Here is a 16999-nt window from a genome sequence, read left to right on the forward strand (position 1 = left end):
TTCTCTACCAATCAACCATTAGAAAAGGCAAAAAATTTGTAAGCGGTGTAAAAACAGGATTATAAATAAAAAAACAATTAGATAATTTTACGACACAATTTCAAACACCCATAAATAATACATAGTAAATCTATACACAAATAATAAATATAGAGTTTACAAGTACCAAATTATGGCAGTGTTGGTAAGTTATGGCAGGTGGACTAAAATGTAACGGAATGGTGGATTTCGCACTGATGAGAGAAAAAACAACCAGTTTTCATGTTCGTTCAAGAAGTTTTTTCTCTTTGGTTCAGACAACAAGTTAGATTTTGTTAGTGTAACTAGTACATTCTACAAGTTACTCGTCATTTGAATCAACAAGTCGATTAAATAAAAGCAACATGACACATATTGTTTTAAACATATGTTTTGGCTAAATCAGCCAAAATATATAAATCAAATATTTTTTAACAAGCTTGACCTTATTGTTCGAACAAATTCGACTTGTATCATTAATATTGTGATTTATTCCGTTTACTAAAATACTTATGTTTCAAACGGATAAACCTGCAACAAGTCGAACTTGTTAAATTCACAATGCAAATTTCTCTCAGTGCGGACACAGTATAATAAAGAGTACTATTGTACGGATACGGATGTACGATGGACCTGGCATGCATTCGCTCGTTTGGTGGACGACATTTGGAAGATTGCGTGCCACTTCTGGATGAGATTAACTCAGGACCGGAACAACCAGTGGCGTACTGGAAAAGATGCCTATACTCAGCAATAGGCGAAAAAGAGCTGGTATTAAGATGAAGTTTCAAAACGGCCCCGTTTTTGGTAAATGTGACCCGTAATGTAATACGGCGGAATATACAATCCGACTGCGCCATACACATACGTGAGGAGGGTGTAACTGCACTGTCAGGTGTATACACTAGAGAAGGGTACCTGGAGCGCCGTGAACAGAGGAAAGTAGACGTCGGGGTGGTACTGCGAGTACACACCAGCTGGCGTCCCATCAGCGCCGCCACGAGGGTCGTGTACTGCACTGTCAGGTGTATACACTAGAGGAGGGTACCTGCAGCGCCGTGAACAGAGGGAAGTAGACGTCGGGGTGGTACTGCGAGTACACACCAGCTGGCGTCCCATCAGCGCCGCCACGAGGGTCGTGTACTGCACTGTCAGGTGTATAAACTAGAGGAGGGTACCTGCAGCGCCGTGAACAGAGGGAAGTAGACGTCGGGGTGGTACTGCGAGTACACATCAGCGCCGCCACGAGGGTCGTGTACTGCACTGTCAGGTGTATACACTAGAGGAGGGTACCTGGAGCGCCGTGAACAGAGGAAAGTAGACGTCGAGGTGGTACTGCGAGTACACACCAGCTGGCGTCCCATTAGCGCCGCCGCGAGGGTCGTGTACTGCACTGTCAGGTGTATACACTAGAGGAGGGTACCTGCAGCGCCGTGAACAGAGGGAAGTAGACGTCGGGGTGGTACTGCGAGGTGCTACCGTGCGCCGGCGGCACCAGCTGGCGTCCCATCAGCGCCGCCACGAAGTACGTGTACAGTGCCAGCGTCACCACCTATCACATATATGTAAGGATTTCAATATTTTCAAGAGTGGTAGGTAATAAAGTTTTAGGTAAGTAGTATTTGAGAGCAAAGCTTATGCATTGAAACAACCGCTTTTGGAATATTTCGCTTGATCGTTAACCATTATTTCCCATGTCAGTTTTTAACTAAGATTAACATTGAACACATTCTTTACTGAGTACTGACCATACTTGGACCTTTTGTGTTTGTAACGTGAATTAGCAGTGTGGATACTGTTAGGTAAACAGAATAAACCAGTACCTACTTCACTGAGCAGCAAAGCTTTAAAGGTATTACTGGAAAATGGTCTTCAACCAATCAATTTTAGCACCGCAGCTTAACAATGTGGTACGTAGTAAAACCATAAAACGTGACTTTACGTGCCACGTAATATTACGGAAACGAATTGCGGCGTTTAAAAACATATATGCAATATAGGACCATAGTCCGCACACGTAGATGTCTAAATGCGTAGATGTTATTAGCACAGGACGGCACAAAATGCTGCGAATTCACGGTAGTAATCGCTTCATATCATCGGAACTAATGTGCTAACACGCCTTTAATCAAAACAGGGTTACATTGCCACTGCTGAACGAACTGCGATGGTGTAGGTAAGTCCGTTTTCACATTATCCGATCCGATATCGGATGTCGGGAGGATTTCAATGGAAAAAATCCAAGATGGCGTCTGTAATGTATGGGATATCGGTCCGACATCCGATATCGGATCGGATAATGTGCAAACGCACTAACGCCTAAACTACCAATAACCTAAGTCAAATCATAAGCACAAAATATTCTTAATGCAGCAGCACTAGCGAGCAGTTTAATATGCCAGTGCGTACGCTAGTTGTATTAATTATATTTCAGATATCACATTATAAAACACAAAAGAATTGATTTTAAATCTATAAATTACAATGTGACAAGCAACCGTCTCGAGAGTTATTTATTTTTAATTCACATACTTTTGAAGTGCGTTTTATATTTAGAGTTGCATGGAACTAAGAAACAATATATTATGGAGGCGAACATTGATAATATATCTATAGCTATGCCTTGTATATTAGGTACTGTGGTCTAATGTTGATCGCCTGATAGTTAAGAGAACATTAGCCCAGCGGAGCACATGATGGATAAATACTTTGCTCATAGATCGGAACAGATTAGCGAAGGTGATTGGCACTTATAAATGGAATCTTCAAGGTTTATCGGAGTTATGCTTTATAAAGATAAAATATTCTGCAATGTACCGTCTCCAAACTAGGCACATGATTTATTAGAACTCTTCTAAGTTAAAATGTATTAGATGCCATATAATCCATTATTGTTTTTTAGAAAATAATTTGTTTAAAGTCCAGTAAAAACTATATTATATAAATAATAAACTGAAATAATATACTAAGAAAATATGTCCAAGGCTGGAATCTAATTGAGACAGTCGATTCCGTTTCCAGCCGTGGGCAACTGAGGGCCTTCATTACTTTTTCTTAGTATATTGCAGTTATCTCAAGTTACATTTGTAGTGCTTTATTCTGCGCTCTATTTTTTACAATTATAGGTAATTTGGCATAAGAAAAAATATACATTTAATAGTCGCCATGAAATACACTCTTTGCCATCAACATATTGTATTAAACTTGGTTTACTGAGCGTATAAAGAAATTCGTTCAACATTATTAGTAATATTAGACCGATCCACTGTAACAACTGTTGACGTTATGCGACCTATTCGAAGTAAATAAGGAATGTTACAAGTTTTAACAAACAAACATCTATCACCACAGAACATAACTTATATCTTTACGGCGCATAACCGTCAAGGTTCTTGCCATTGTCGTATTAATTAGCCTCAGGAATCGTAAATTTGAAAAAAAAAACTGAGAATAATAGTTTTTATGGCAACGTGTGTTTGCGTCAGGTATTTAAAAGTAGGTACTGGAAACGATCGGGCTGTCAAGAGAGCGTTCTTGGGTCGACCGGCTGGTGGACGTCCGGAGGGTGTCAACCCTGTATCGCTGGGAGGACAGTGTGACGGCGACGGCGGATCTGCGTCGGTTTCAAGTCAGTGACTGGTAAGAGGCTGCGCAGGATCGGGACAGGTGGCGATCTCTCATTTCGAAGGCCAAGATTCACTTTTTATCACTGAGCCAAAATAGTTATTCAAAAGTACTGACCTGTGTATAAACAAGTGGCACGCACACCGTGTCGTACCCAATCAAGGCCCCGAGCCTCCTCCTGATGTCCGACAGCTCCACCAGCAACGTCTGCACGATGTGGTCACTCGTGATGAGTCCTTCTTTTCTTGCTCTGTTTATTATATTTGTCGCCCACACTAGGGGCATCCAGTATTTGGACATCGGACTCTTTCCGTCCATCTTTTCAAACACCTTTCTTTCGCTTTCTAACATGAGACCTGAAAAGATAAAGTAAGTACGCCTGATTAAGTTATGAACGTTATCTTCTCATGTTCTGAATTGTTTCCCGTCAACGTCATCATCAGATCCCAGGTGAAAACACGTAAATTAAAGGATGTGTATTGAACCCACGAAGACGACAGCTGCCGCTACGTTAGTGGGGACTTGAGATTGTTGAGAAAAACATGTAAAACATGTTTCAGATGTTTATGATGCTTAGGTAATGCACTAACTTCATATCCGATCCTAGTGGCTTTCGAGGGATAGGCTAGGAGACAAATGTTCTTCGAGACCACATTTCTCTAAGTAGAGGACTGGAGCGGGACTACGCTCGAACGAATCCTAGTACATCCGTCGGTTTATTAAAACAAAACATAATCGCTTACCAGAATCCACAACGTGCTGCCACGTGGGAAACCGCCGCTTCACCCTGAGAGACACCCTCTGCAGAGTGATGACGTACGCTAAGATGGCGTACCGGACGATGTTTCTCCTCATCAGTCGCCCGGTTTCATCCTGTAATACAACGATCAAGTTTTATTTTATATCAAATAACATTAAAATATATTTTTCAAATTTCAGTAGAAAAATAAGGCATGTCGCCAAGTATGGGTAAAACAACACGACATGTCAGACACTACAAAGACTAAAAATTGTTTCTGTTTTTGTAAGGTACATAGCTAGAAGTTCAGCACCGCCGATGAGTTGCCTGCGGTGAAATAAGATTCAAATTATCAACCACGAAATCTTTGATAGCAACTGGTCAAATAATTCAGTTTTATGACTAGGAATTTATATTCGTAAATCTAGCGACCAAGGTATTGTGAACAATGTGTCATTTTGCGTTATTTTCTGCAAGTACGTAGTTGACGTTAACACCTTAATAAGCACGAATGAGTGCCGACAATTACATTCGCAAAGTAATTATAGCATTAAGGCACGTTTATGTGCAACGATATTGCTTAGTGCGGCGGCCATTTCTATTTAAACTACTAATACTTATATATTGGAAACTTGAAATTGAGCATACAGGTACACTTGAAATTGAGCAGAGGTAGTTCTAATTTTTTATACATATTGATAGCGATGAAATAGTGATGTCAAATCCGAGTTTTCCACCTCGAAAGCCGATGGGGTCATTATTAAATACTTGAAAAACCATGAAATTTTAGGACTTTTTTTGGTTTTCTTCATATTTTACCACCAAAAACTTTTTTAAGGGCTAAAGTCATTATAAACAATTTTAAGAATAATCAATTACCAACAAAATAATATAAAAAGGATCACTGAAGCCCCAGTAGTTTCTGAGATACGCTTTGTTAAAGTTTCCACAATTTCATAAAAACACAGTGTATAGTCAATATACTCGTAGTCATATACTGAGGGTGAGTTAATGTTATGTCCTTAAACTACTTAATACAGGGTGTCCACTACTAAACCCAAAAAAAATTCCCTGACTTTTCCCTGACTTTCCATGACCATTTAAGAAAATTTCCCTGACCAAATTTTCATTCTATGATGACATTTTTACCATTTTTGGTCAGGGTTGTGAAAAAACGGTTTTTTCTGTCTTGAAAAAAAAAACCAGAAAAAAAAACAGTTTTTTTTTTCAGAAAAACGAAACCCTTATAGGATCACTAGTGCGTCTGTCTATCCGTCTGTCACATCTAATTATTTTCTGGAATAATATATGTTTGTTTTCTCACGTACGTAAAGTACGAAATATTAAAATTTGCAAGGCAGTTCATACTTTTATACCTACGGTTTTTTCTTTTGGCTATACCAGTGTCGGCCCGGGCACTCTATCAGGGTAGAGCGAGTTTGAGTTTCGTTCGGCACCCTTGGATATGGTGTGGTACAAAAAAGTTACGCGAGCGCAGCGAGCGCGAAAATTTTTACCCTTTTATACGTCCCTGGGGCTGATAGTAGTTATTACGTACAGTGAGCTGCAAAATTGCATGAAGAAAGTATAAATGAACTCATTGATAAATTCGCCATGCACTTTTGCAGTTGATAGCACATAACATAGCAAACAAAATGGAGTACCAGAGCGAGCAGGAGAGCAGGAAAACAGGCTTGAAATGAAAACGAGATTTCGAGCGCAGTGAACGCGAAGTATTGACCATAACATAACATAACACACAATCACGCCTGTATCCCATGAAGGGGTAGGCAGAGCACATGAAACTACTCAAGTTTCAGTGGCACTCTTGGCAAATAAGGGGTTGAAAGAAAACGAAACTGTGACATTGCAGTAACAGGTTGCCAGCCTCTCGCCTACGCCACAATTTAACCCATATCCCACAGTCGACTTCTACGATACCCACGGGAAGAAAGTGGGTGGTGAAATTCTTAACCCGTCACCACACGGGGGACCAAGAACTGAAATATGACGTATGTTAAAGTATGAAACGCGAGCGAAGCGAGCGCGAAATTTTTTGTCTGTTGTCAGAGTCAGGATGCCCATTTAGGTGTTTTGCCACTACATGCCTTTAGGTTTCAAAGTGATTCTTATCGTCGGGCTTATTATCCTCTTATGCTCCTTTGACTCATACAAAATTGCTTCTCTATGTGACGTTTTGCGCCATTGGCTTTATGAGGAACTCCGCTTTGGAACGTCAGATAGATACTTAGAATTTGGACAGCGACGTAACTTTGTCGTTTTCACGTCGCCCATTATAAATGTTGTACAAATATATAAATAAATTAAGGTCAGCTCTAGCATAAAGATATCCCTCATTAGTAATCACTGGGATGGAGGCCGGGCACTATACTTGTCATAAAGTCTAAAGAGACAATTCTAAGTTGCCTTAAAATCACTACCGGGATCCATCTTTGCTGTCATGGATGGCGCCAACCCAAGAAATCATATAAATTTTTTAATACTTTTTGTTTTTGTTTTTTTGTTGCCAAATTTTTCCCTGACCTCAAAATCATTTCCCTGACTTTCCCTGACTTTCCATGACCACTATGAGCTTCCCTGACTTTTCCCTGACTTTCCCTGACTTTCCAGAAAGTGGACACCCTGTAATAGGACCCAGGTATGTCCTTAAACTACAACTTAACCAACGGTGGTAGGTCCCGCAAGGGGCCGTCTGGTTTGCTACCATTCCCGCCGAAGTCCAGGCGAAAAACAGCCTTTCTGCGTTTCATCTATGTACAGTGCCTTTGGACGATGATTGGGTATCAGTTGTGTTGCTTAGAGCTAGTCATTTTAGATCCCCAAGTTTACCGGACCAGTAGCTCACGCTCGGTGGCCGACCGCAGCCACATGCAAGAGGCTGCCCCGCCACCTAGTGAAAGATCCGCAAATAGCTCCATCATGCCAGATGGCGACTGGACGGGAGGAGGAGGAGGCAATCTCTAAGTAAGCTCCTCATTGTCCTGATTAGTTCAAGTGATCCAAGCAATAAACGCAACCTTGACAACCATTTTTCACCCACCCCATACCCTTCAACAACATGAAACGAAAAAGAATACGAGTAGGTGTAAACACCAGCGGCACTTCCTCTCATTGAAAGTGCACCTCACCAACGTGCACTATATCGACCGGTTCTCCACCATCTTGAAATCGAAAAGCCGCACCTATTCTTTTTGACGAAGACGCAAATTTTAAACCCAGCCGACGCGGCGTACATCAACTAACCAGGCTACTCAGGCTACTGGAGGATAAGTTAGAGCAGATGCTGGGGTCTGTGTGTACATCCGCGATGGCATTTTCTACAACGTCTCTGTTTCTTTGAGGTGACTGGGTCCGCTTTGTGGATTATGGTTTACTTGGGCTCTGAGAAAGCATTGTATGCCTGTGTCTACCGATCGCACAGCGGAAACGAGGAAAGTGTCCTTCTGTTGACAACTGACCCAAACAGGCACTCGGTTTCGGTCTCAGCTCCACTGGGATCCGACCACTGTCTGGTGAAATCTATGTCGATCCACTCTCCATGCTCTACAAAGCTCAAGTCCGATCGTGTATGTAGTATTGCAGCCACCTGCGCGACGGCTCAGCTAAATACCAACTCGCCGCTTTGGATACATTTCAGAGCCAGGAGGATGATTTCTTATGAGCTTTTCGATTTCAAGATGGTGGAGAACCGGATCGATATAATGCACGTTGGTGAGGTGCACTGTCAATGAGGAAGTGCCGCTGGTGTTTACACTTACTCGTAGTCTTTTTTCTTTTTCGTTTCATGTACTCGTATGGGTATGGGGTGGGTGAAAACTGGTTGTCAAGGTGTTGCGTTTACTGCTTGGATCACTTGAACTAATCAGGACAATAAGTAGCTCACTTAGAAATTGCCTCCTCCTCCTCCCGTCCAGTCGCCATCTGGCACGATGGAGCTATTTGCGGATTTTTCACTAGGTGGCGGGGCAGCCTCTTGCATGTGGCTGCCGTACAATTGGCCTTCAACTTCCTGCGGTCGGCCACCGACAAGACCGTGCCTCGGATCCCGTTACCTTCCAGCATGAGCTACTGTGTCCGGTAAACTTGAGGATCCAAATCCAAAATGACAAGCTCTAAGCAACACAACACAACTGATACCCAATCATCGTCCAAATGCACTGGCACTGTACATAGATGAAACGCAGCAAGGCTGTTTGGCGCCTGATAGCAGACCAGACGGCTCCTTGCGGGACCTACCACCGTTGGTTTAGTCGTCGTTTAAGCTACATAACATTAACTCACCCTCAGTATATGACTATGCGTTGATATTAATTACAATAATTTATCAGATTTATTAACCGACTCCGTTTTATTTCCTACCTCTTTACAATAAATATTTTACTATCAGTATATTTTTTGTTGTAATAATGTTAATGTTAGGTACTAGTATAAAATGAAATTGCAAATGCAAGGAAACCTAATTAAATTTTGGTTTTTACATAGATATTGTGTGACGTAAAATTGAATATCCTCTGATGACGTTAGCAGCGTTTATTTACAAATTATCGTTAATACATCATTTTATCGACATTTCCAATCACTAGTAATTGTCTTTGATCATATTTGACGTTTCGTTTGTTTACATGATAGGACAAGTAAAGATGAACCGAATGATTTACAACTTTTATAAGCATAGGCAATGTTGTAGAACAGAATGGAAATCCATGAAAGAGGCATATGTTCAGCAGTGGACGCAAATATGCTGAGAAGAAGAAGAGGCAATGTTGTACCTAAGTATTTATGTATAGTTAGCATGCAAAACTACATATAAAACACATATCTATAAGGTACAGCGGGGCAAATCAAGACTGGGGGGGCAATTGTAACTAGTCCATTTTTTCCATTATTACACTATGATGTTGAGTTCTACATGTATCCACTGAACACGCCTACCATATACTTATATGTATAACCGGTGGACACTCTATTTAATAATGCATAGTAAAACATGGAAGAAATGGACCAGTTACATTTGCCCCGCTGTACCTTATATTAACAATATTCGTGTCAAAAATCATGATTTTATTGCATTGCGCCATCATACTATTAGAAGTGTTTGAAATATACGTGATATAAAATATATTACAATGCAAAATATATCAAGAGCTGTTGAAATATGTACTTAATTGTTATTGTCGGGGAAACACCTGTACATATAGTAATACATAATAACATATTAATTTTGTACAAACAATTGATATGTATTCTAGCTATGTATATCAACTTAATTACTTACTATAAATTGATTAAAGTTAGTAAAGTCAGCGTAATTAATATATTTTAGTTATGTGATATTTGTCTTCCAAACTAAACTATTTAAGGTTCGAACTTTAAACTATGTAGGCACACCTCAGACACTAGCGATCAAATATATGAAAGAGGCGCGTTCCTAGCACACAGTCTAAGCTCGTGTAAGTGAACGCGTACTATGCTTGTATGAGTGAAATATGACAGGTCGACTATTCGCGTTTTTGACAGGCGGTAACTGTGAGGTAACCGAGAGGGGGTGGGCGGCACTTTCAGCGGGGAGCGGGAGTGGCCATATTGTATGATAGTACTCTTTATTATAATGTGATGTAGGTTTCTAAGCCATAGTCAGGTGTAAGAATGGTGTTAAGTTAAATCACTTGTTACTTAGCACGCGAGTACGAGTATTGTATCTACACACGCGAGCAGAATTTTAAGCAAGTTGCATAACTGAAAGTGAGTTCAAATCGCTGTGCCGTATAATTCGGCGAAACCTTTTTGTTCTATCCTACATATGACAATACAATACCTACATCTAGTGGAATAAGTGCTATATGAAATGGTCATTCAAATCTGCCGGACTGTCCAATGGGTGGTCGTTATGAATATCAATTTACTAAATATGTACGTACAAATAAGCATAATTTCAATGTAAAAGATAGATAGATAGAAATACTCTTTATTGGCACAACTCAGCAAAACATACAGTGGAGACAAAACAATACAATCGGGACTATAAGGATTAACTATATTCTAGTGGGTAGTTAACTAACCCTGTCTATGGAGTCCATGGTCCTGGGTTCAAGTCCCGGTAAGAGCAAGAGCATTTATTTGTAAAGGGCCAAAAGTTGCTTTCCCGTCAGAGAACAGAAAACTACATATCAAATAAATACAAATATTGCGTATTTGAGTTTAGGAGATCTAATGAAATACGTAATAAATAAGAGCAAGAAACTGCACCGTGCAGAGATTAGATGTGGATACTTTTTTCACGCCAGAGACCAAACGAGGTGTAGCGAATCCTGAATACCTGGGAGCGGCCGGCACAAAACGCTTGTTGCATGTGTTGCCAGTTTTCACGAATTTCAATTAAATTGCTAAATAGATAAAAACAACGACTACGACTTGACATGAGCCATATGCTTGCGCCTCATCATCCTCCTTGCGTTATCCCGGCATTTTGCCACGGCTCATGGGAGCCTGGGGTCCGCTTTGACATAGTTAATACCAAGATTTGGTGTAGGCACTAGTTTTTACGAAAGCGACTGCCATCTGACCCTCCAACCCGAAGGGTAAACTAGACCTTATTGGAATTAGTCCTGTTTCCTCACGATATTTTCCTTCACCGAAAAGCGAATGGCATATCAAATGACATTCCGCACTTAAATTCCAAAAAACTCATTGGTGCGAGCCGGGGTTCGAACCCGCGACCTTTGGAACGGAAGTCGCACGTATTTACCTCTAGCTACCATTAAGACCATTTAATTACATACATACATAAACTCATGCCTATATTCCCATAAGGGATAGGCAAAGCACATGAAACTGGCGCTTCAGTGTCTTTGGCTATTAACTAGTCGATACGAAATTGATAGGAATTGCAGTGACAGGTTGTTATATACAGTGTACAATCGCTCAAACAATTGAATTGACCGATCCCAATCCTCAGTCGATTCTATGGGATGAGACGCGGTGGTAAAATTCTCAACTCAAGACACGGGGAAATGCTATTACGATTAATACAAATAAACTATTATACAATTTTCGCGTGACAAGTCAGTAAACGAGTCAGCCAGAGCTGCATAATGCCAATACATAAACACGGGTCATAATCGCGACACGTAACAGTTATTGTTCGATTCAAATCGCATTTCACAGATTTACAACAGTAGGCGTGAACTTGTGCGTTGCGTGATAAAGGCAACATAACATAATATTAGGGCCTTTTTTTTTTCAAAGTTGTCCACCCCACTTTTTTTGTAACATGGGTATTTTTTACGCCATTCATACTCAGAATCGCGAGGTCTTTCGATGCTGATAGGAGAAAAAAAATGTCCCAAGATTTCCATACATTTTTTCGAACCTTCCATTCCATTACCGCCATACAAAATGTATGAAAAAATGGTAACGGAACGGGAAAAAACCTTGGGACGCTTTTTTTTCTCCTATTAGAATTGAAAGAGCTCGCGATTCTGAGTGGAAACCACATAAAAAATTCCAAATAAAAAAAAAAGTGGGGTGGTCAACTTTGAAATAATGACCCATTTAATCGACAACACAGTAAAGAGAACAAACGGAAAGAACGTATCTGTATTACTTGTGTTCTTTATATTTTCTTATTATTTTATTCTTAAGCAGCATTTTTACGGGAACTAACATTAAAAACGTACCTCTTAAGTGTGGAAATGCTTTGATATTAAATAAGAAATTTTTCACCACACCAACTGTTAAAGGCTTGCTTTGCCGTTCGAAAACAGATAGCAAAATTGCATTTTATCCACAAGAGTGCAAAGTAATTTCATATAAATTTTAACTTGATGTCCTAAGCTGGCTCGTAGTATTTACCTATAAATGATGATTTTGAATCATAAATATTAAACAAATTGATGGATTTGATTTAATTTGATGTTTTATAGTTAGTATTTTGTTCGTGTTGATGTGGTGAAAAATTTTGTTTCACTCGGTGGCAAAGTTTGTTTAACCTTCGTGCCTTGAAACCCTCGCAACGCTCAAGATTCCACTTTTTGAACCACTCGCTACGCTCGAGGTTCAATATTGGAATCTTTCACTTGCTCAGGTATCAATATTGACACGTGCGGTTAAACAACTACTTTGCCCCCTTGTAAAAGAAATAACTATTGTCCATGTCCATGAGTCAAATAACGAATGTGGCAATAGGCTACTTGACCCTTTTTTTAGGGTTCCGTGCCAAAAAGGTACAAAAGGAACCCTTATGGTGCCGCTCCGTCCGTCCGTCTGTCTGTCTGTCTGTCTGTCTGTCTGTCACATTACTAAATATCTCGAGAACTACTTATTATGCTATCGTTTTGAAATTTGGAATATTTATGAACATCGTGAACCTCTACAAATTGAAAGTATTTTTTTTTAATTTATTATTTTAAAGTTGTCTTATATCATTAAGTCAAAATGAAAATAATTTATTCAGCAAATAGGCCACATGGGCACTTTTACACGTCACATGTCACAAGTACTGTCCAATTAACTGAAACAAAATATTACCATATTTTATTATGACCTACAACAGCAAAAATATTTTTTTCTACTTGTCGACTGTAATCTGTCAATTAGGACGCCACAGACCAAACTATAAGTGCTAACTTTTCAGTGTTGGATACTCTATGGCAGTTCCGACTCAACTATAATAAGCTCATTATAGTTGACTTAAGTTAACTGTAATAATTTCAAAAATAGAACTTCATACAATTTCTAGACTAATTTGCGATACCTGGCAAATTTTCCTGCATCTGAAACACATTTTTTTTTATCTGTCGCGTTATCGGCGAATCAGGGACGGTTATTACAAACAATTGGTTGCTAGGTAATTCGATGTTGATACAACGGTGAACGACTCTATTAACATTGATTTTAACTTGCATGAATGATGATATTTCCGTCCATTGATGATGGAGATGATGACTCGTAGAAAAATTATTGTATACAATAGTGATATAATTAAGCTTTTCACTCTCGTACCGTACTATTAGGCCACTCAGCAAGCTTCGTGGCCTAAACATGGTACTCGACTGAAAAGCTTTGTATTAAGTATATCACGATTGTATAAAATACTATTTAAAGTATACTTTTACGTAATCAGGCGAAAACAACACAGTCATGTTAATGTATAGATTATCTGTGCATCAGGTTATTATATTCGAAAACAACATTTTCTGACTTTTAAGTATGAGACATGAACTTCATTATGTCAATTGTTTTGATATAAAATAAGTTCGAATTCGATGACGTCACTACATCGCTGTAAGCGTTTTCGGTGGCCAAAATAAAAAAATAATTTTTAAGAAAAAAAAACCGCCTTCCTTTGGGCTTCTGGTGATAAATACTTTCAAATGTTGGATTATGTTATCAATTCGTCTCTATATTTTTTAATGTTTGTTATTCGATATCTCCGTCATTTCTGAACCAATTTTGAAATTTGGATGATTCTGAAGTGCTTACAGATGAGAATGATTATCAGAACGGAACTCTAACCAGGAGCGGCTCACTCTTCATCAGCAGATCCACTGCACCAAATGTCACTGTTCTGGACGTAAGTGCATGCTGTTCTTATAAAAATACCAAAGTCACTATAAGTGTGCCGTTCAGATTTGAGGAGTTCCATTCTGACCATCATCAGGAGTTCCACTGCACCAAATGTCACTGTTCCGTACGTAAATGCATGCTGTTCCTTTAAAAACACAAAAATCACCATATGTATGCCTTTCAGATTTGAGGAGTTCCCTCGATTTCTCCAGGATCCCATCATCAGAACTGGGTTCTGAGAAAAATGGGACCAATCTGTATGCATATACATTCAATAAAAAAAAAATTCGAAATCGGTCCAGTAACGACGGAGATATCGAGGAACAAATATTAAAAAAAAAAATAAAAAACATACAGACGAATTGAGAACCCCTTCCCTTGAGGTTTGGAAGGCGGTTAAAAATACACATTTTTAATCGAAAATATGTAGTCATCTTACACTTTTAATACCCAAAATGTATAAATATTGATTTTTTTATGTCAAATACTACAGAAGACAATCATTTATTGTGCCAAATTCGATATGCGTCTAAGTAGCCTATTAAAGGCAGAGGAGTTAACTAACTTTAAATTTAAATACACATTACATTACTGATAGCTCTTGCAACTTGCAACTAGAGGTATTCATTAGCTTTAGGTTTACTATTCCTTCCACCCTTCGACGTTCGACATCAATGCTGAATAAAGTTTCAAAAATGGGAATTTGTAAAATACAAAACGAACCACTAACGTGTCAGGTTTTTTTATAATAAATTTTTGTAAGTGCTCACTCAGTCCACACGTTTTGAGAAAGTTAAAAATGTAAATATCTTACGATTTGTAGCACCTAAAACACTCGAAAGTACTTCAACATTTAGTAAAAATTTTTACTAAATATCCACCATCTAATATTTTATATTCGTTGTCTGGTTTTAAAGATATTCAGACATAACTTTTCTCATACAAATGTATCATGTAGGGTGACCACACTATGTCGGCTCCTGATTTCTGGTTTCTTACTAGTGAAGTATTATATTCTTTGTTTCTTACCAATTATCATTCATGTCCTTTTTAATGCATGAATGTCGATATGGTTATTATCCTGACGTCGATAAAAATTACACAATACACATCATCACTAGGCCAAGAACATAACCTAAAAACAGTTTGCAGATGGAGAATTAATATGGTATTAGTTTAATATAAACTATTATCATGTAGGCACCTTTCGCACGCAGATTTTTCTTAGTGTTATCTTTATATGTTCGGAGCTTCGGAGTAAGCGAACTTGCCAGCGATGTTTCATAGCATATACTGTGTTAGTGTTACCAAGGCCCAGGGGTTCTTAGTTATCAAGGACAAACGTTAGGACGCTGTATCAATAAGAGGAACTGTGACTGCGGCCGCGAGTCTAATGGTAGCGTTCAGCCGGACAACTTAATGAAGGTTCAAAACGACATATTTGCATTATTTTAACGCACCGCCGGATGCACGAGACTGTCACGACGATCAGAGCCCCTATTAAGTACCTATGAGTTGTTTACATTTTAGAATACATACGTTATACAGCCTAATCTATCTATCTACACCCTGTTTTTATTGAATTTCGTTAACTGTAAGGGAAGGTTCTTCAGATCAAATGCAAATAATTTCTCTAAGAAACCAGTGTCTTAACTCTTACGGTTATCGAGTTATTAAAAAAATAAAGATAATTACTGCACACGTGAGTGACAGCCTTTACCAATTCCTAATGCTATTTTTTTTAACCGCCTTCCAAATCTCAAGGGAAGGGGTTCTCAATTCGTCTGTATTTTTTTTTAATGTTTGTTCCTCGATATCTCCGTCGACTCCGTCGTTACTGGACGGATTTTGAAATTTTTTTTTTTATTGAATGTATATGCGTACAGATTGGTCCCATTTATCCCAAAACCCAGTTCTGATGATAGGATCCTGGAGAAATCGAGGGAACTCCTCAAATCTGAAAGGCATGCATATGGTGATTTTTGTGTTTTTAAAGGAACAGCATGCATTTACGTACGGAACAGTGACATTTGGTGCAGTGGAACTCCTGATGATGGTCAGAATGGAACTCCTCAAATCTGGACGGCACACTTATAGTGATTTTGGTATTTTTATAAGAACAGCATGCACTTACATCCAGAACAGTGACATTTAGTGCAGTGGAACTGCTGATGATGGTCAGAACGGAACTCCTCAAATCTGAACGGCACACTTATAGTGACTTTGGTATTTTTATAAGAACAGCATGCACTTACGTCCAGAACAGTGACATTTGGTGCAGTGGAGCTGCTGATGAAGAGTGAGCCGCCCCTGGTTAGAGTTCCGTTCTGATAATCATTCTCATCTGTAAGCACTTCAGAATCATCCAAATTTCAAAATTGGTTCAGAAATGACGGAGATATCGAATAACAAACATTAAAAAATATACAGACGAATTGATAACATAATCCAACATTTGAAAGTATTTTTCACCAGAACCCCAAAGGAAGGCGGTTTTTTTTTCTTAAAAATTATGATATATGCCGTCAATCACTTGACACTAACTTGAATGTAATTCTTAAGGGTCTCTCACACTAATAAATAACTTATTATGTATGAAAATGATGAAAATGTTTTTTTTGCGAATTTAACCAAAAATGATATACAGGGTGGTTCCTGATATTGAACCTAACTACGTGTCGAATTTAACGGAAAAAAAAAAAAACACGGTGTATAGCAGCCATTAAAGCCCAAAGCCCTCTTTAAAGTCTTCGGACATAGTCTTCCTCTCTAATCCTGCAGGCCTGTCCATTGCCATCTGCATCCAGTTTTTGCCAGCTTGTCTGCCAAGATGTCACCCTTCCGATTCCGTCTCATGGGTGGCTATAGAATGTCAAAAAATTGCGAACGCTAAATTCGGTAACGGCCGGTTTGGTGCAACCCTGCTGTAAAAAATTACAAATTCTGTGACAATTACGTTATTGAGTAAAGTATTCTTCAACTCACAGCAAAGGCTCAGGGAACAATCGCCGCCCGATCGCGTAATACTCGTAG

General features: G+C 39.1%; 1 protein-coding gene across 3 annotated transcripts in view; it reads right to left on the bottom strand.

The window, feature by feature from the left end:
* The window catches only part of LOC125241109 (bestrophin-4-like), a 102869-nt gene that overhangs the window by 18246 nt on the left and 67624 nt on the right, over nucleotides 1-16999 (bottom strand). For 2 of the 3 annotated variants that reach the window (XM_048149431.1, XM_048149434.1), the window contains 3 exons: nucleotides 4386-4515; nucleotides 3760-3998; nucleotides 1442-1570 (listed from right to left, as the gene is read on the bottom strand). In XM_048149431.1, coding sequence (XP_048005388.1) covers nucleotides 1442-1570; nucleotides 3760-3998; nucleotides 4386-4515 — 498 coding nt within the window. The remainder of the gene's footprint in view (nucleotides 1-1441; nucleotides 1571-3759; nucleotides 3999-4385; nucleotides 4516-16999) is intronic. The other variant, XM_048149432.1, reaches the window with a different exon arrangement.

The sequence above is a fragment of the Leguminivora glycinivorella genome, chromosome Z (genome assembly GCF_023078275.1).
Source record: "Leguminivora glycinivorella isolate SPB_JAAS2020 chromosome Z, LegGlyc_1.1, whole genome shotgun sequence".
Classification (NCBI taxonomy): domain Eukaryota; kingdom Metazoa; phylum Arthropoda; class Insecta; order Lepidoptera; family Tortricidae; genus Leguminivora; species Leguminivora glycinivorella.